The sequence below is a fragment of the Catharus ustulatus genome, chromosome 13, assembly GCF_009819885.2.
Source record: "Catharus ustulatus isolate bCatUst1 chromosome 13, bCatUst1.pri.v2, whole genome shotgun sequence".
Taxonomy (NCBI): domain Eukaryota; kingdom Metazoa; phylum Chordata; class Aves; order Passeriformes; family Turdidae; genus Catharus; species Catharus ustulatus.
This window is the reverse complement of record NC_046233.1, coordinates 495,640-516,092: the sequence shown is the minus strand read 5'-3', so window position 1 is coordinate 516,092 and position 20,453 is coordinate 495,640. Positions and strand designations below refer to the sequence as shown.

General features: G+C 47.2%; 1 protein-coding gene across 3 annotated transcripts in view; it reads right to left on the bottom strand.

Moving 5' to 3' along the window:
- Positions 1-19,471, bottom strand: part of RAD18 (RAD18 E3 ubiquitin protein ligase) — a 31,587-nt gene extending 12,116 nt beyond the window's left edge. For 2 of the 3 annotated variants that reach the window (XM_033071475.1, XM_033071476.1), the window contains exons 1-11: positions 19,328-19,471; positions 18,451-18,532; positions 16,460-16,521; positions 15,486-15,556; positions 11,577-11,923; positions 10,296-10,395; positions 8,213-8,397; positions 7,038-7,114; positions 6,346-6,406; positions 4,009-4,143; positions 822-978 (exon numbers count right to left, since the gene is read on the bottom strand). In XM_033071475.1, the coding sequence (XP_032927366.1) occupies positions 822-978; positions 4,009-4,143; positions 6,346-6,406; positions 7,038-7,114; positions 8,213-8,397; positions 10,296-10,395; positions 11,577-11,923; positions 15,486-15,556; positions 16,460-16,521; positions 18,451-18,532; positions 19,328-19,456 (1,406 nt within the window). In that variant the 5' untranslated portion in view covers positions 19,457-19,471. Of the gene's footprint in view, positions 1-821; positions 979-4,008; positions 4,144-6,345; positions 6,407-7,037; positions 7,115-8,212; positions 8,398-10,295; positions 10,396-11,576; positions 11,924-15,485; positions 15,557-16,459; positions 16,522-18,450; positions 18,533-18,778; positions 18,855-19,327 lie in introns of those variants that run through there. The other variant, XM_033071477.1, reaches the window with a different exon arrangement.
- Positions 19,472-20,453: the final 982 nt, after the last annotated feature.

The following is a 20,453-nucleotide window of genomic DNA, read 5'->3' as shown; positions in this document are numbered from 1 at the left end:
CTCACAGTTCAACATTTCCCTCTGTGAAAGGGAACCCTCACTACGACTTTTAAAGCTCTTTCACCCTCATGATGGCTTTTAAAAGTTCTTTGTGGAACAAAATGACTTTAGGAAAATTGGTTTCTGTTAAAATATTTCAATTAGATTGCTCTGTTAATAACCAACAATGAAGCCAATCACTACTGTACTCTTAGTATTTGCAGAGCAAGGAGGAAGAGACGGGTACTAGGGGTCTAAGGGGTGGGAAATCAAGAAATGTCACTCCTAGCTCAGCTGGTGACCTTCAGCTACTTCCTCTGATTATCTCCCACTTCTACAAACACAGGAAACCTTTTTACTCCTGGCAATGAGACCTGCATTCTCCTCTCATTTCTGTTATTAACAAGATAGCCAGATTGGTTCTCTTGCTTTTAGACACATTGCAAAACCCAATTATTCTGTATTTGTCTTCAATGACTTTTTCACCTTTCCTCCAGAGACTGAGGTCACAGGTCCTTACAGCTGTACTACTTAGATTGGGGCCACATGAATTTTAAATAAAAACTAAATAAATCTTGCAGCAGATGGAAGGTGAAGCAGTGGAAAGGACTCACCCTGGCTCCCCAGACACTGCACTCCCTGTTTCTGTACCAAAAGGAACATGCACACTAGCAATCATTTATGAAGTATTAAGGGAATTCCCTGTGTATTTTGTCTCCACTCCTGCAGCTCCTGAGCCCCCAGGAGCAGGGTGGAGAAGGAAGCTGAGAGCACAGCTCAGCACCCAGCAGTGCCACAGCTTTCCCAGGTGTGCTCCAGGCAGAAGTGACTCCCTCACCAACCTGCTTGTGGAGGCAGATGAGAGGGAGAATTCAGGAGAGGATGATCTCTGGTATGCCTTCAAGCAATGGGATTCACTTCTCTGGCCATCAGGAATTTCTGATTGGAGTGTCTGGGCTTTTCCAGGGACAACAGCTGAGTGATGCTCTTCCCCAGGTTCTACCAAGAGGAAAGACAGAGATTAGAAAGAATGATAATGAAAAATACTATTGTTTAGGGTTCTGCAGCCTAGAAATAGATTTTTAAGAAAAAATTAAGATATAAACATTTAAACAGCAACATCTCATTCCCACATACTTGCTTTCCAAAACTTTGACAATTTCAAAGGTTGACTTTCTTTTTACGCATACTTAAAAAAAGAAACCAACCAACAGCTCCCTGAGAACCAGAAATCTTCCACTGCTGAGTTTCAAACACAAGTAGAGAAATAAAGGGTCAGGATGTTACACATTTCATAAGATGGAACTTAATTTCAGAAATTAGCAAGCACTTAATGAGTTCTGTTGGCTGCTTGTGCCACCAATTCCCTTCAGACAGCTTGAGCTTTAAGTTCACAGATGCAGTTAACAGGCTTATTTTCAGCTGTGATTTACTTCCTTATGCAGCTAAGACAAGGTCAATGCACTGACATTTCCATTTCAACAGGAAAAGTAATTTCTAGGCAACACAACAGACAAAAATTGAAAACCATTCTGCTGGTTTTGTGTCAAGTGTTTTGTTCAATGAAAAGATGAACAGTTCTCTGAAAAGACACCTTCTGCCCCTCCACAGAGAAAACAGATTTGGGTTAAAATCTGGTATGAGAGTAGAGACTGCCCTATGCCATACCCACAAATATTTCCACATGAGTTATGAACTCAGAACCACTGAGACACAGAGCCCTCCCCAGCCCTCAGTGCTGAGAGATGGTGACAGGCACAGTCACTCCTGGCTCCCTCTCAGGGCCCAAGCCTTGCTCCTGCCCCTCCAGCAATGGCTTGGGCAGAAATGGCCAGGCAGAACTTTAATTAGAGTGTGGAGGGCCCTCACAATCTTGGAATTCAGCTCAGCTTGCCCTTTCTCTCCTGCTAACAGGCACAATTAAATATCAGGGCCATATTTTTGTCTGCTGAAAACAACCAGCAGATCCCAGTGAGTCGGTTGTCCAACTAATGAAACACAACTCTGAAATTAGCAGGGTAAAAATAGCAAAGGCCTGTGCAATAATGCAGCCCAGCACAGTTAATATTTATCAAATCAAATTCTTTAGCACCAGTATATATCAAATCCTTATGGCACTTCCCCCTTAGGCAAAGCTTAGCCCCATGTTTAAAAGTTATAAAGACTTGGAAACAGATATTTTAAGCTTAAAGATGAAAAGCAAGATGATGTAAATCAGGAACAGATGATTAAAATGTCACCACAAACAAAGTGAGGTTAAATTACATCCACCAATAGCAGAGGGCAGTGGAAGAGATGGAGAGGGAAATTAAAATAAATGAACAAACCAACAAAACCCCAAGCAAACCAAAGATCTGGTTTAACTATGTACAATTCCAGCACCCCCATGAGAACCCAGAGGAGGTGGGTGAGGAATGCAGCCAGAGCCTGGCTCCACCAGCTGTCACCATCAGGCCAGCTCTGGCTCCTCTGCCGTGCTGCAGCTCCCAGAGTGACCCAAAGGCAGCTGCTGTGAACAAGGAACCCTGGACAAACAGGCTGCAGGCACCTGCTCCTTCCCCTGTACATCACCTTTCTGCTTTTCCAGGTGTTTACAAACCATCATCCATGTGCAGATGTTGTGTATAGAACTCAACACTGAAATTCCAGGGATTTATTGGAAGCTCAGAGAACAAAGTGTAATGGAAACTGTGCAGGTTTGCCAGAACCAAACGAGGTGCTGCCACATTCTGAACGTGATGCAGGATAAAAGATCTGATCCAAGTTATTTTCTACCTGATCACTCTTCTGGAAAAACTCCATGGTTTAACTCTTAGAGCCTGCAGGACAGCACACAGAGAACAGCTCACACAGGAGACACAAACCCCAAAACCCACAGCAGCCCACCCCTCCCTCCTGGAGCTGGGAATCAAGGCTGTGACCCCACCACCCAATAACACACTGCCTCTGCTTCTGCTATAGAAGAGGAACAGCTTAAAATCTTTAATCCTTGAAATTCCTTCACTTTTCACCCTTCACACAGAATGGACTGTGCACTGCACCAAGGTCTGCAGGAAACAACAAGGATAAAATTCATACTATTATACTGTTTTCTTCATCTCTTTTTATTCTTCAGAGCTGTGCTGGAAGAGCCCCAGATGAAGTGAGCCCAAGAGCAGAGGGATTTGGGGGAGCTGGGACAAACGACTCTGCCATGTTTTCTGAGCACACAGACAGCAGCACGTCCCAGCCTGGCCACTGGGATCCTGGCCAGCACTCAGTCTCTCAAACAGATTAGAAATCCACAAGTTCTATTAGGCTGAGGAATGCTCTTCTAAACCCCACACTCAAAGACAGATGTTCCCTGCCCAAGCAGCCAGGAAGCACAACCCAGAGAGCCCAAAGGCTCCTGCAGGCAGCACCCAGGTGATGTTTGGGGCTGGGGCAGCAAGGACAATGAACAGGCTGGGGGCTGCTGCTTCCCCCAGCAGTGAGAACTGCAGCCATGTATTCCCACTTCTCACTGGGCTCCAGGACATGAACACAAAACATAGCAAGGTAAAGAGGAACATCCTGCATGCACAGCCTGAAACAAGCCCAGGGATTTTATTGCTTCGGTCTCAGGACAAGTAATTCCTGAACTCAATCCCACAAACACTTCTGCAGTTCCCAATTACCAACCCCCCTCACAGAAAGGATGCTGGAAGGCAGCAAGCAGCACCCACCTCCCCCTTCATTCCAGAGTGGCCATGTGGCCACCCTCAGCAAACCTGGACCAGAACCCAACACCTCTTTCCAACCACCTGAAATGTGCCCCAGACAAATCCACACACAACACAGAAATCAAACTAATGTTCAGTATGGGTCATGCTTATGTTCTACACTAAAATCAATAGTAGTAAATCATTTTAGGGTCTGTTTGATCTTTATGGTGGTTGGATTTTTTAAGCCTTAAAGATTCTAGAAGAACAACAGATGAAAGACCATTTCTTTGGGAGCTCTACACCTCTTAGTGTGGTCCAAGAGGGGACAATACTAGATGTCACTGACCTGTGGCTCCTGGCAGCTCTTTGACAGCAATTTCATCTTTGTTTTGAGTCTTTTCTGCTTTCCTGTCACCTGTCTTCTTCCACCGTTTATTTACTTGATCCACCAAGAACTTGAATTCACTTCTGTGTTTGTTTCCTGGAAGGTAACAGAGCATCACTGACCACCCCACAGGACTGAGGCATGGCACAAACACTGAGAGGACATGAACAGAAATGGACACACAAAACTGAACTAAAAGCATTTTGTTTGTAAAGCCAAGCTAGCACTGTGATACGTCCCACATTCTATTGATGATCTGTGCTTTCACAGAGCCAGCCACAGTGCAGAGCACTGGCACAGATGAACACTTCATGCTCTGTGCCATGCCCATCACACTGCTGGGATTCAGATCCTTTAGGCAAGTTAATAATAAAAATACTCTCTGCACTTTCCATCAAGCTCTAAGCACTCCTCTGGTGCTCAGCCAGAGCAATGGAACTGTTTAACCTCGACACTTCTAATGCTTTACTCAAGGCTGGGCAAACACTGGTGCTCAGCAGGACAGTGCATCACCCAGGCTGGGCAGGCAGGGAGGGGAGCCAGGCCAGAGGGACAGCAAGGTGGGGTCAGGCTGCTCCCAGAACAGGCACAGGGGGAGAGCAAACAGCCTGGAGCTCTGCCAGGGGAGGCTCAGGCTGACATCAGCGAGAACTTCCTCTCAGAAAGGACTGTCAAGCATTGTGTCACCTCCCTGAGGAGCCCATTCCAGGGACTGACCACCCTTTCAGTGCAGAATTCTTTGATGTATTCTATGAGAAAACAACACCAAGTTCTGCCCCCCAGAAGGGAACAGATTTGACACTGACTCCCTTTCCCTGATAGCTGAAAACACCACATAAGGCCAAAATTCTGTTAATAAAAAGCAAGTTCTGTCCCAGATGTCGTGTGTGAGTCGCTGCACTCTCATTACAGAATTCCTTTGGTGCTTCAGTTTTTCCAGCATTACTATCTTTTGTTGTTCTGGCTCATGGCAGAACTACAAAGATTTCTGAGGAGAAATGTCCTGGCACACAAGCGCTGCTCAGCTACCCTGTAAATCAGTGTGGTGCTGAAACGACACCCCAAGCACATCCCACCAAACTGCAGCAGCATGAACCAGCCCCAGACACAAGGACAAACATCTGAAACACAGCACAAAGCAGCAGACCTCCAAAGAACAGGGAAAATTAAAAGATTTACAAGCAGAAAAGACAATCAAGTAAGTTTTTTTTTTTTTCACAGATGTATTTCCTTTCCTGCAGATGTTTTAACCCTTTTAAATAAAGACCATGAAAGAAGCAGAGTGGGCTGAGGGTGTCCCCAGCCCTGCAGAGCAGAAGGAAATGACAGTGGCTGGAACTGCAGGCAGAGCTCCCATCCTCAGCTTCATCAAGCCCAAGCATTAATTGCCATTTCATAAACAGTAAAAAAATGCCAACAGTGCAATGTGCAAATTGCCAAGAGCCTGGGAAAGTGCAAAGAAGCAGAAAAAAAGGTGTTTTCTCCCAAACAGTCTGTCCTGCCTCTCCCCAAGGCTGTTCACACTCCCAGTGGGTTTTTTCATATGGAAAAGCAGAAAAAAAGTACATTTGGGGGTTTTATTCAGAATTTACACCAGAGTTCACTTATTGAGCTTGGAATTAGAGTCTGAGGTGGAAATGCTGTAAAATAAAAGGGATAAAATGTTTCATTGTGTAATAAAGCTTTCTAAAGTCCATCTGTCTTACAGTGGCATTTGGTGAGAGTTCTTTAATCTCAAACAGTTCGTGAATTTTAACAAACAGTTCTTTTATCATGTTCATGATTTCCTCCTCATTATTTTATGAGAAATAATTACCTGATACCAGTTACCATTTGCCTCTTTGGTCAGTATTTCTTATTAATTTTAAAACTGTATCTTCCCATTAAATACTTTTCTATCTTCCCCTTTTTCCTATTTTTTAAAACCTTTCAATTTTCAGTTAATCTGCTTCAGACTATCAAGATCTCCAAGTGACTGGTTTTGTAGGCACGTCTGTTTAGCAATCTAAACTCAATCAAATACCTGTCTTTAAAAATTAATTCAGTATTTAATATATTTTTGTTCTAGAAAATAAAAGCAGGAGCAGGAAGAGCAGTTCTGCTGCAGAGGGCTCCAGTGACACCACACAACTGCACATCCCACACCCTGCTCTGCTGCTCTCATGTCCAGCAAACATGGCAGGACACAAGAAAGAACCAAGTGCACAAACTGCCTTTGGAGGCAATCAGTGTGTGCACTCTAGCACAAAGGAAAATAATTTAAAAAGCAAATTTAAAAAGAAATTAAATGTTACTTACGATATTCAGCATGGATCTCATCTATTTCTTCCTCTGTCTGGTCCTTTGTGAAGGTCAAGCTCTACAGAAATCACACAAATGTTTTTAACATTAAAAAAAAAAAGACAATAAAGCTGCAGATTTTGAAATTTAAAACTGGAACAAATGTTTGTTTTCCTCCCCCAGCTTTCAGTACCTCATCACATTAATCCACATTTCCAGAACACACCCACAGTGTCCTGCCCCGCTGCCACCAAGTCACCAGGACCAAGCCAGCACATGTGGGCCACAAAATATTTCCTAACACTGCAACAAACAGGCTTCAAAAGTCACCAAGGATCAAGTGTCATGGGAACAGGAACATGCTAGTGCCCATACGCAATCATGGAATTTGCTGGCTAAATCCTAGAGAGTTCTAGGAAACAAAACATTCCCCACACTGCCATGGAGGGACAAAATCTTCCAGTATGGTCAAGAAGAACATTACTCAAGGATTTTTATTGCAGTCAAAAGCTGCTCCTACTTAAAGGCTTTGGGTACAAAGCTCAGCAGGACACCCAGGACTGCCCATGACAAATGTGTGGTGTGAGAAAATCCCAGGGTGCTGAATGTGAATTCTAATGTGCACAATAAAGCAACAGGCAGACACCCTCAGTGGCCACTCTGCAGTTTCTGTGGCCACCCCTCTGGGAGAAGCAAGACCAGTCACTCACATTTTCACCAGCTTTATTACACTCCAGCTGAACCCGAATCTTCTCATTCTTTTCCAGCTCTTTAACAACCTCTGCAACTGTTTGGAAATACAAGAAAGGGATTGCTGAGACAGGACTGGCCAATAAAGGCTGAAACTACCCTGAATTTCCAACACAAACAGCATTAGCCCTCCAAGAGGGAAAGCCAGGCTCCAATCCCAGGCAAATGTGCTCTTTCCAAATCCTCCCAAAGCTCCCTCCTGCACCAACAGGGCTTGTGCACACAGGCCATCACTCAGACTCTTTCCATTTTACACTGGACATTTCAATGGAAGACAATAATTGCATCTACTGTTTATCTTACTCTCTCCCCCAAACCACCTTCCAGGACAACAGAACCATGTGCAGGCTCAAGAGCAAAGCCCACAGAGGAATTACAACCAATTTCAACAATTGTCAGACACATCCAAAGCCTATAAACAACATAACTAACATTCAGCTAGAGCCATGGCTCTGCAGAACCCTGAACAGTTTACTTTGACATTTACTTTTACAAATCTGTTTCTGCAATTCATCATCCCCACAGCACTGCCAGGTAGCTGTGGGCAGTTATTGAAACAAACACTTCACCACACAGTGAAGCAGTCAGGACAAAATCTTATTAAGCTGTGAAGGAATAAAACCTGCTCCAAACTGGTTTAAGCACACTCCAGGAATTTGGCACCTGTGCTTGCTCAGAAGCTCAGCTATTCGTGCTCCACAGTGACCTCAGGCTCCCTGCTACCACCAAAATCACGCCTGCATCTCAAGTGGGAGTTTAATAATTCACCCTTTGTGCACAGGCTCTGAGCACAGCAGGAGTTGGGCGCTGTTGAGGGGAGAGCAGCAGGAGGGCACAGCACACAGCCCTTAGCAGGAGCTGGGCACAGCACACACCCCAGAACCCTGCCTTAGCAGGGCACAGCACACACCCCAGAACTCTGCCTTTGTTCTGGCTGAACACACACAGATTCAGAGCCACCCTCAGTGCTCACAGCACTCAGAGCAGGTACATAAACCAGTATTTTGCACTGATCTTGACTAATACAGATAAATTCTTCCAGCAGCCAAACAGTGTCACACCTACCCCGAGGTGACAGAAGGGGAAATGCTGATGGTCTGAGGTGGCAGTGACCTCCCTGCAGTGTCTCACGTACCTGATTTGGGGTTTAGGGAATCACACTGAGCATTGTACATGTGCACAAACTCCTGGTGCCTCTTAATGAGCTGCTGGCGGGTCCCAGAGGTGGACAGACCGTGTTCCTTGAGCTTCTTCCTCAGGTCCCGATCCGACAGCAGGTTATAAACAACTTTGGACATCACCTTCCTTTTGTGAGCAGAACTGCCAGGGGAAAACAAGAGACTTAATTAACACTCCTATGAAAATCAAAGTATTTGCAATTGCTTAAGGGTACTTCACACACTCAGGGTAACATACACATGAAAGAAATTTGGGTTTTCCACTCCAGTACTGACCATGGCTTACTTGAGTCAGCTGGAGAAATCTTAAAATCATTAAAACATCAAGCCAAAACTTGAATTGGGAGATTTGTCAGCTTTCTGGAAAAATGTCTTTGGGAAACACAGTCATCATGTACCTGAAGGCAGCAGCTCCCAGCTAACAGAAGAATGGTTTGGTGATGCAGACAATGAAGATAACTAACAGTGCTCTCAGAGGAGTAACATCTAAAGCCAAAATTTACTGCTTTCTATTGCTTTGTGTCAGAAGGACTCAACATTCCTGGCACAGCTGGGGAAAACATCTTAATTACAGGAACCTGCCAGAGAAACTTCAAGTCCTAGTACAACTTTTGTCACCTAAAATTAGCAGAACATTTCCTCCTGTCAAACTAGCTCAGGCTTCCCTACACCTCCTGGTGAGATACTCTCAAACTAGGAAAAACAAAGGGGCCAAAACCCATCTACAGCCTTACTCACCCTCTGCAACTGCAGTAATTTACAGAGGAATGGCATTTAATTACACATTTTTCTTTCTGCAGCAAAATAAAGCTCAGCTGCACTACTCTGGATTACAGAGCAGTTAACAGCTTTCCACTGTGAAAATGAGAGATTTATTTGAAAACTATTCAGCACTTTTGACTTACCACATTGAAAATTTCAAGGTTAAGAAAAAAAAGTCTCACACAAAAATTGTCAAGAATTCATTTACTCTCATCCAGCCCTGTGGCATGGCTGGTAAAAAAACAGATGGATTACCACAATACACTCTTCAGGGAGAGCCAGCACCCCGGGATTGCCAGGGCCAGCATCCCAGGATTGCCAGTGCCCAGGGGCTGGGACACCTGCTGAAGGCTAAGCAGTCTAGAGATTAAATAAGCACAACTTAAAATCCTGTTAGGGGCATGGGCGTGACACCAAGGACAGATCTAGCTTGTTTTTCCATTTATTAAGAACAGAGAAAGCATTAAACCACTCCAAATGGAAATTAAATGTAACATCAGATTTCAATATTCATTTACCATTTTTTCATCTTGAAAGTCCTTTAGCTTACAGATTGCACTCTAAGCATGACTGGGCAAAACAAGAGCTTCAACATAAAATTACTTTTTAATTAAAGGTTCAGGGGAATTGGAAAAACAAGCATTGAAGTACAAATCCTCCCAGTTCTTCAGACTGATCAGTCAGAAATAACAGCCCAAATTTCTGCTGTAAGTAAAACAAACTGAGACTCCACTTCTGATGTGAATGTGGTGACCGTGACCAATGCTGGGGCAGGGGCACAAAGCCAAAGGAATGCATTAATCTTATGGAAATCGAGATCTTCAGGAAACGTCAACAGCCCCACAGAGAGCAAAGAAAGGTGCAATTTTTATTCTTTAACCTGACAGCTATTGAAGAAAATGTCTCTTGGCACACCTGAACCGAAGGAAGCAATTCATTCACCAAATGAAAAATGGGAATCATGTTATCTGAAGGGAATTTTAATGCCAGGGAGCAGAAGGGTGATAAGAACAACACACAAAGTTCTCCTTGTGCTGAATTTTTTAAAGCATTGGCCACTGTTTTCTTGCCACTAAAAGCCAAAGAGTAATTGAGCTGGCAATCCACAAGCCTTTTCAAGGGGTCCAATCCCCACAGTGATTTCAGAGTGCTCTCCACAGCAGGGAAGGCAGAAACAAACACAAACCAGTGCTACCACAGCCCAAGAAGAGCCAGCTCCTGGCTCAGGGTGCACAGAGCAGGCACAGGCAGCTGGCAGCTCCCAGAGCTGCTCCTTACCTTCGCAGGCTGTCCTTCTTCTCCTCCCTGCTCAAGCAGCTATCCAGATGTTTGTTGATATATTGCTCTAGAATAGCAACCTCACAAACAGGACATTCCACTGCAAGCAAGGGAGAAGGAATTTACTAGTGTGGATATTACAGCAAAGAGCAAATGTTTTCTTCTGAGAAACTAATAGCTGGGACAGCAACAAAACACACTGATCCTGAGCTGCTACTGTACTGGAACTTACGTCTGAGTTCTCAGAACAGGAACAAATAACACTAAAGCCTCCCACTGCAGGTGATCCACAAACACTGTCTGACCAACTACTCTGCATTTGTGCATGCTCAAAGATTCCAAAAGATCACAAAATGGGAAGCAGGTACAAGTTTTAATTGCTTAAAAATAAACAAACGGTAAAATTTCATGTGATATTAAATTATCAACACAAGCAGGTCTGATGTGTGAAACCATGGCAGGATTCTTGTGGCTCCTTTCCTGGCTGTGGTACCTCTTTAAGCAGGACTCATCCAGCTAATGAATATATATGAACTTCAGAGTTCCAGATGAATAAATCGTTAAACAAGAGAACAGCTAAATTTGAACTAATAGGAGCCAGGGGTGTATTCCTACATGGTGTTTTGTTTTAATTTAGGCTTTTAGCTGGGTCAATAGGATGGCTGCCAGCATGTCAGAACTAAGAGGATTCTGCCATTTTATTGTGGTTGATTAGTATAAATGGAGATTTTCATGCTTCAAAGTAAATTCACCCTAACTCTCCAGAATTACAAAAGAATAAAGCAGATGACTCTTCTGGAGAGTGTGTGAACAGAAATGCTAACAGAGCTGCTGCCATGCTCTTTTTGAGCTCAGGCTCACCCCTCAAGTAACAAACACATTATAAAATAACCTGCATCTGCTTACTCAAGGATCCAAGAGCAGAACAAATGCCAGTGTCTGTCTAGTCATTAGGGGGAAGGAGAAATTACTTCACTTTTACTAAGACTGTTGCACAACTATTGTTTTTTAGTGCTGTTACTCAAAGCAAAGGAATCTCTAAGTGCTGAATTCCACTGAATTCCCTGGCAGCAGCTGAAGCTTTCTGTGAAGAACATGTTTGGAGCAGAGCAGTGATGTGAAGGGAGCACAGGCCAGTTAAAGGGGCAGAAGCTGAACGTGCCAGCACGGATCAGAACCACACAGAAACAGGATGGGTGTCACACACAGAGCCCTCTGACACACAGAGCCAGCCACAGGTGGGGGACAGGGCAGGACACAAGCAGAAATCAAACACCTCACCTTTCCTCTCTCCTTTCACCACAGATGTAGAAGGCTTCTCATGATTTTCGGTGCACCCAGGAATCTCCTGTGACCCCACTTTGCTGTCTTTGCCACCAACCTCTGCAGGAGTGCTGTGCAGGTCATGGTGCTCCTCAGTTTTGACACTCTTCTGAGCAGGGCATGGCAGCCCTGCCTCTGTGGAGGTGCAGCCTTTGTCCTTCCTCGGGAAGCTGTGGATCCCTGGCCCCTCTGCAGGCTCTGGCTGGGCACCAGCACTGCTGTGGCTCTCGGCAGCCGGACACTGGCCAGGGGCTGGGGGGGATGGAGCTGGGGCAGCATCCAACACCAGCTGCAGCAGCTGCTGCCTGGAAACATGCACAGGAAAACACTCAGCCAGCACACTGCGTGGTGCTAACAACCTGAAAACTTGTTTGCCAGCGCACGCTCTCTTCTGGGTGTGAAAATACAGACAGTGCTAGGACTGAGGGCAGAAGAGGAGGGAGCAGTCCCACACTGGCTTCTCCCAGGATGTGGTTTTTGGGTTCACTAGCAGCTGGCTGATGACATCTCATGGTCCCACGCCCCAGCCCTGGGACACAAGAGCCAGGGCACAGCAGATGCTCCTGGCACAGCCCTGGGGTCTCACTTTGTCACCTGCCACCCTCTCCCTCAGCACAGAGTGAATTACTCAAATGTCTCACTCATCACAGAAACTCTGACAGTGTGACTGGAGAGATTCAGGCAAACATGACTGGACTGGAAGCTCATCCATCATTCAGCCCAGAGAAAGCAGGCAGTGATGGAGGGGTCCAGCCTGGCCAGCTCACCTGGGAGCTGATGCTGCAGCAAACATCAGCTCTACAGGATGTTCAAAAACCTCTGTGTTGTGTAAGGTCTCAGTTATGTGATCCTTATAAGAATTTAACAGCCTGCTGCGAGTTCTGAGCTGACAGAATTTTACCTTCCTGGCACAAAGCAGTAACTGCAGCCCAGCTGACAATGCTCAGTTTATGAGCAGAGCAGTGTCCTTCCCTTTGAGATGAATCAGCCAGGTGTGACAGTGAGCCCAGATCCAGCAGAACACCACGACCCAAACCCTCCTCAGTCACTGAGATGGAGCAGGGCAGGGGGTTAAAAATTACCTGTTTAAGTAAAGATGGATGGCTTCTAAACATTCTGCCCTCCAGCACCCCCCCTCTGCTTCAACAGCAGCATAGACAGCTTCCCACATCTTTTCCTTCACATCTGCAACACCCACAAAAACCAAGTGTCCTTCATCAGGCTCCTGGTTCCCATTTCACAATTCCCATTTCTGTTTACTTCTCTCTTGCTGAAGAAGCAATGAAGTAGAGCTGTTGGGAATCTACGGCTCCCACATAAATAAATACCAAGGAAGAGCCAGAGCTGTGAATCTTCCTAGGAACAACTCACACAGAACGGCCACAACTGCACTAAAGGCAATGGATCTCCTTGAAATTCCTCCTGCATTCCCGTGGAGGCTCAATCACTGTGTCAGCAGTGACAGCACCTGCTCTCTCCAGCACCCACAATCGATGTGTTTATTCCTGACTCACTACCTGGCCAGTAACCCTGAATAGGAAACAGGGAGAAATTGGACAGTAAAAACATTTTTCTTCCCTATGTATGAAGAAAAGCAGAGATTGTTTTCAGCGAGGACTACTACTTTTTTACTTAGGCAAGTATAACTCTAATTTCTATTGTTAAGTTTTCTAACAAGGTAAAGCAGAAATTGATAATTTTTTTCAAAATAATCTCTTTAGTAGAGGACAATGACAGTTCTTTATACATCACACAAAACTTGACATGTTATTTCTCAATAACTGGCCTCACTGTAACTGATAAGGGAATTCTACATTAAGGACAGCAAATACTGCTGCTCATCCTTCTCTCCTGGCCTGGCCAGAGCCATGAGTTCTGCCCAGAGCAGACACAGGTGAGGAACAGAACTGCAATGGCAATGTCCTGCTGGCTGAGGGCTGCTCCACCAGGCACTGCACAGCCACAGCCAGGCAAGCCTGCCCAGGACTGCTGCTCTGCCTCTCCCAACAGCCACGGGCACAGGGAAGCCCAGGACACCTGCAGTGTCACTGAGAGCCCACCCTGGGCACAGGGAGGGAGCTGCACTGCCACACACCCCTGAGCATCACCACAGCTCACCTGCCAACAGCCAGGGCTGAGGAGCACAAACAGGATCAGCTCTCACTCTGGCATGATTCCCACTCCCTGCACGCACTGACCTTGGAGCACAGCTTTCACTCTAAGTGCCACCAACATTACCATTTTCTTCCCCTCCAGGCCTGACTTAAGAAATGGGTTTGCACTTTGTGAAACGCTGAGAAGATTTAAGGCCTAATTTTCATAAACATCAAACTACTCAAGGCTCAAAGTCAAGTTAGAACTCACTGGATCTTTGAAACATGCTGAGCTCTTCAGCCCCTGGACTGTGGGTTTGCTTTTGGGGACAGCCAAGGGGACACAAAGCAGTTGGAGGAGGAGACAGAGGCAGAAGATTTTCCTGTACAAGAGCAGGTGCTCTGAGTGAGTGACACTCACACAGCAGTGTCCCCTCAGGGCAGGGCAGGGGCAGCCCCAGGGACAGAGCTGCCCCAGGTGCCCAGCCCTGCTCAGCTCTCTGAGCACTCCTGCTCTCCCAGAGGAGCCAGCCCCACTGAGGCACAGAGCAGGGAGCCTTCCCACCCACAGCCTGCACTGCTTCCCTCCACAGGGCTCACAGCCCTCCTGATCCAGCTCCATGGGAGCAATTGATTGAACTCCAAGTCACAAGAGGGAAGGTTATTGAACTACTCTCACTGGTAAGATTTATACTGATCCATAGAAGCAGTCAAAAAAAAAAATTAACATTTAAGATTCAATATCATAATGGATCCAAGTCAGCACTACTTGTTCCCTACAAAATTAGGCATTAACAAAAAATAGTAATCCATTTATCACGAGGAAGCACCAGAATTCAAGCTGAAACAGTGGAACTGTAGGATTTGAATTACTCAAATAAATCAATTAAATTTAGTAGTGGTCATATAGAAGATTACATCTATCTACATTCTATGATCTTCATCAGAGAGAAATTCTCTCATGAAACAAAGCCATCAACTGAACTATGCTTCTTGTCATTTACAAAGCCAAGAGTCTCACTGATTCCAGCTCCAAGTTCATTTCAGAGAAAAAGATGAAAGTGCATTTGTCTCCTATAGAGACAGGAACACCAACAGAATTCCCAGAAAATCAATGAGTAGCTTCTCATCAAAAGAAACCAGACAGATAATATAAGCTGCTTTGTGTATCTACTGTTGTGAGAATTTACCAGGTCATATTTATTTCGTTGTTCCTGTCTTTTAAAGGGATGCAAAGCTCAAAGACGAATTAAAAACAAACAGAAAAGGTAAGAAATTGAGTTGAAAGCACAGCATGCCATCACTTTACTTACTCAAGCAAACTCCCATTTTTAGTCTTTCAATACCTGCATTTTTCCTAGCCAGTGACTTCACCAAAAGACTGCTCCTGCAGGGTGACCACTACCACTGGACAAATCCTTCTGTTCCCACACAGGAAGGATCCTGAAGAAAGTCTTTACTACCATCATTTCTCCCCCAGAATCCTGACATGTCTGCTGACCCTGCAGTGGCAGAGTCCTCCAGGAACTTCCAGAGCAGCCACCCAGAAGCAGAACCAAAACAAGTTTGTAAAACCTCCACACCACTGGAGCGGACAGCAACCTCAACCAGAACACTGCAGGGCTTTTCCAAAGTGTAAACATTCATCTTTGACAATGCTTCTGTGACAACACAATTTTTTTTTTGCCCAGTTCTCACACTGCTCCTCTCCAGGGCTGGTCACACCTTTCCAGCTGCCAAAGCAGAGAGAGTAGCCATAAAACCACATAAATACCTTGCAGAATTAAAGCTCTTCACTAGATCATCTAAAAGCCGGTTGGTTCTCAGGTCAGATTCTGAGACTGCCTATTAAAAAAACAAAGACAAGAAAAAACAAACAAATAAAAAACAAGAAACCTAAACAAACAAACATTCAAATGCAGTGAAAACAGCAAGTGCCCAGAAAATGCTCAAGTGATCAATAACTTGCTACTTGGCTCAATGCCTCAACTCCCCCACTAAAGTGCTACAGGAATTAAGATGCTTAAAGGGTAAACACTGCTTCCCCAAAAATACCTCATATTAAAATATCTGCCTGAGAACTTGTCTGAGATATTAAGGGTAATAGATAAAAACAAAGCATAAAGCTAAAGCAACAAAGCCCAGCTTGCCCAGGCTCCAACAATGGTTTATTGCAGCACAGGTCTAACAATTTGGAAAACCAAACCAAAGATCTTCTGAAGGCAGTGAGAATCTTAAGCAACAAAGCATGAAAACTGATGAAGGAAAACATTAATCTTCTGATTATGGAATGAAAATATGAATTACAGGATGCCTTTGTGCATTCAACTCATTCTTTTTAAATGATTTCTGATTTTTACCTCACTGCAACTCTCTCTGCTCTTCTTTTTAACAAAGCTTTTGTTATTTTTTTATTGTGAGATCAAATGGTGCCACTCACGCACAGAAAATTAAGCACTTATGTTTCAGCACTGCTGATTTAAATGATGGAGTATTTTAACAAATTAATGCTAAATGTTTTGTGACAGATTGCACTCAGAGCCCTGAGCCAAACCCCAGGTCTGATGCTCCATCCCCTTCTGCCTGCACTGACAGAGAGCCTCTGAAACTGGAGAATTCCAGATGCAAGAGCACCACACTCTGCCATGCAATCAGAATTATTTGGCACAGTCCAAAGGGAAAAGCTCCTGAGATTTGCCAGAAGATAAAGAATAAACTAAGGGGAGAAAAAACCAAAAGCACACTTACCACACAGCATGTTGGACACTGCGTTTTGTAGGACAGAAACTTGCGGATACAAAGGGAACAATCTGGAAAATGAAACACATAATTTTGAGCATTACTCCAAATGCAGTTCCACATCCTTGCTTGTGTATTTCCTTATTGTACAATACATGTAAGCTATACCACAATACACAAATATTGAAAAGGCACCATTTCTACATGGAATTGAGATTATTCTTGCTGCAAAAGAACCTGTATTTTATGCAAACATGTTTCAATATCAACTATCAGCTCCTCTGTCTAAAGCTGATGTTTGTGTCCTTTTGTTTCCCAGTGCAAGAAACCCTCGGTCAGCACCATCTCTCCAGCAGTGCCTGCACTGCTCACTCCCTCACCACGTTCCTGACATGACTGATGTTCACCACTTTCATCTTCCTGCACAGCCCCAGACAAACTCACAGTCCCCCCATTTCCCCAGGCTCTTCTGCCCCTTTCCAAAACAATACCAACTTGTTGTTGAAAGAAGAGGCTAGAAAGGAGGGGAGGCAGCCCTGAAATGCTGAGAGACAGCTCAATGTCATCCCACCACCACAGGACGCCTCAAGAGACTGGGTGGTGAAACACGCCGTAAGTTTCATATTGCCACAGTAAATTTCTGTGTTTGTTACACTTTGTCAATTTATCCACCAGCTTTCACAGCCAATGAAGGATTTAAAAAGTCTCATCATTCTCCAGGAAAAGACATTCCCTCACTAGACCATCATGGGTCAGTCTCAGCACTGAACACACTCAGCAGCAGCTCCTGAAGAAGATCTATACTTCACAGCCCCTCTGGGAATAGATCTGAAAAGCAGCAGAAACATTAATTAATCCCAGCATGGTTCGGGGTGGGAGGGACCATAAAAGCTCATTTCATCCCACCCCTGCCAAGGGCAGTGACATCTTTCACTCGACCAAATTGCTCCAAGCCCAATCCAACCTGGTCTAATGCACCAATTAACACTTCGACCCGCAAATCCATCTAAATGTGTAAAAAATGCTACATCTATAATAAGAAGTGATACAGGGTGAGAAACCCATGAAGAAAAGAAGCAAACTTCAGCTGTATGAACAGGAATGAAGCGGCAGATGCAGCATCTGGCAGGGCAGCACCTTGCCATGGGCAGGCCCTGCTGCAATGATTGCTCCTGTGCCCCAGCAGGCTGCACCACCAGCAAGGGCACACAACTCCCACTTTTGTGGCTCCCCACACTGCTTTCAATGGTGACAGCTTTGCCAAGCTAAACTAAACTTCCCTGCCAAACTACAATGTCCCCCTTCACGGAGGGAAGTGCTGCAGTTTCTGGAGCAAACAATTGCAAGCATTTATTTTAACGTGAGAAAAGGCAAGGTACTGCCCCTCTAATCTGGCTTCAGCAAACCACTTGGGGCCAGGTTCCAGCAGATATCGCCCAGGGCAGACAGAGCAGCACGGAAAATTTGAGCTCTCAATGCCCTCCACACAGAGCTTTGCGTTTGTACCACCCGCAAGATGTTAAGAAAGATATTTAAATGAAGACTGCCAGATGCCACATGTTTGTACCAGAGCAGGAACTACACAAGGGAAGGCTCTGGCTCCTTCCATCCTGCAAAGCTCCTCCCAGCCTCCATCCCAAAGAGATCACAGAGCTCTAGAATGGTTTGGGTTGAAGGGACCTTAGAGCCCATGCAGTGTCACCCCTGCCATGGCAGGGACACCTCCCCCTGTCCCACTGCTCCAAACCCTGTCCAGCCTGGCCCTGGGCACTGCCAGGGATGGAGCAGCCACGGCTGCTCTGGGCACCTGTGCCAGGGCATCACCACCGCCCAGGGAACAGTTTCTTCTGCATCTCTACGCTACCCCTGTCCTGTGGCAGCAGGAAGTCATTCCCCCTTGTGCTGGCACTCCAGGCCCTTGCAAACAGAGTCTGTCCATCCTCCCTGCAGGCCGGGAACCTTCCGTCTGCCATCCCGGCCGTGGCTCCCGGGGCACTCACAGCTGTGCGAGCACTGCGGGATGATCACGGCGATGCTGAAGTAGTCGAAGCAGATCCCGCAGCGCAGCAAGTCATCCACGGCCTGCAAGGAGAGCGGGGAGAGCGGGGTGAGCAGGGCAGGGGCGGCACGGCACGGCACGGCACGGCCCGGCCATCGGGGACCGCTGCGAACCGCCCCGGGCCCGGCCGTGCCGGCACCGGCTGCGAACCGCGAACCGCGAACTGCGAACCGGCCCGGGCCCGGCCGTGCCGGCACCGGCTGCGAACCGCGAACCGCGAACTGCGAACCGGGCCGGGCCCGCCGCCCGCCCTGCGGCCCCGCACGCACCTTCAGCGGGGCCAGGCGGGGCGGCCACGGCGGCTCCACCAGCGGCAGCGCCACGGCCATGGCGGTGCGGCCCGACCCGGCTGGTGAGGCCCCCACGGCCCCGGTACGGTCCGACCCGGCTCGGTACGGCCCGACCCGGCCCCGGTGCGGCCCCACGGTCCGAGCGCGGCGGGCCCGGATCCGCGCGCTCAGCGCCGCGCGCTTCCGCCCGCGCTTCCGGCGGCGGCGGGAACGAGCGGGAACGGGAACGGGAGCGGGATAGAGAACGGGAGAGAGGACGGGAGAGGGGACGAACGGGAACGGGGATGGCGAGCCGGGATACGCAGGGAGCGGGGATGGCAAGCCAGGCGGTGCCGGGAGCTCAGGCCCCCCCGGCCCCGCCGTTCCCCGCAGGCCGGGCCAGCCCCAGCCCCGCTGTTCCCCTCAGGCCGGGCCCGGCCCCGCCGTTCCCCGGGCAGCCCCAGCCCCGCCGTTCCCCGCAGGCCGGGCCCGGCCGTGCCCTCGCTCGCAGCGCTGCCGTGGCCGCACACAGGCCGAGCTGTGCCAGACCTGCAGAACCCCTGTGTTCGTTTCCAATGCAGCCTGGCCGGGCGCTGCTCGGGCCGCTCCCGGGGCTGTGGCGAGCGGCGGTGCCGAGCCCAGGGCAGAGCCCAGCCCAGCCCAGCACAGCCCGGGCATTGCCAGCCCTGGTGTGCTCAGGGCCAGCCGGGATGTGTCCGATCCCGCAGGGTGCACGTGTGTCCCCACCTGTATCTGAATTTGTACACTTGAGTGGATCTGGTTACTGCCTGCCCCTTGCCAAAAGTGCTGGAATTTACAGAACAGTGTCATTGCCACTCAATTGCCTGTTCTTTTCACCTTAAGGAATCAATTTCTGCTTTCTCTGTGAGCCATGACCTAACTAATGCATTAAACTCCTACAATTTTCTGTTCTCTTCATCCCCTCGTGCACACGGCTGCTCTTGGTTCGCACATTCTGGAAATTAACTCACCCAGGAATGGGCACACAGGGTTCATGGGTTCATTGCTGGAGCAATGCATTTATTTTTTGTTCGAGGGGACTGATGAAGAGCACAGGGCAGTGAATTTACAGCCAAGCACCACACACACAGCCCGCTGCTGAATAAAACACAGTTTAAACTATTTCCATGCTAACAGCACCGTATGAATAACCCTGGTGAATTTGTTCTTTCCCCCGAGCCCCGCACGCTGCAGGAGCTGCAGAGGATCCGCTCAGCGCACAGGACGGTCCCTGTGCCCAGGCTGCACATCCCGGGTGAGTGAGCTCTGTCCTGCCAGCACACAGCGCTGTGCCATGTCCCACCATGTCCCACTGTCACCAGGGCTCCTGCAGCCCTGTGGGCAAGGCTTGGCCCTGCTCCAGCCTGCCTGGGCCCTCCCCGCAGCCCTGCTGGCTGAGGACAGCTCTCCTCCCCTGCACGATCCCTTCCTGCTGTTTTATTGGCACTCTGTGCTTCTGTGTAGCAGGAATAAACTGCTTTATCTTGCTGAACGACCACGTTACAACTTGTTATTATACACAGAATATATCTCCTCCTCCCAAGCCCCTGAAATACTCATTTAAATTAAAATACCAGGAGGTCCCAACTGCATTTTCATAAACTTGTTGCTCTTTTCTGTTCCCATAAAAATGTATGGAAAAGCTTAGTAGGAG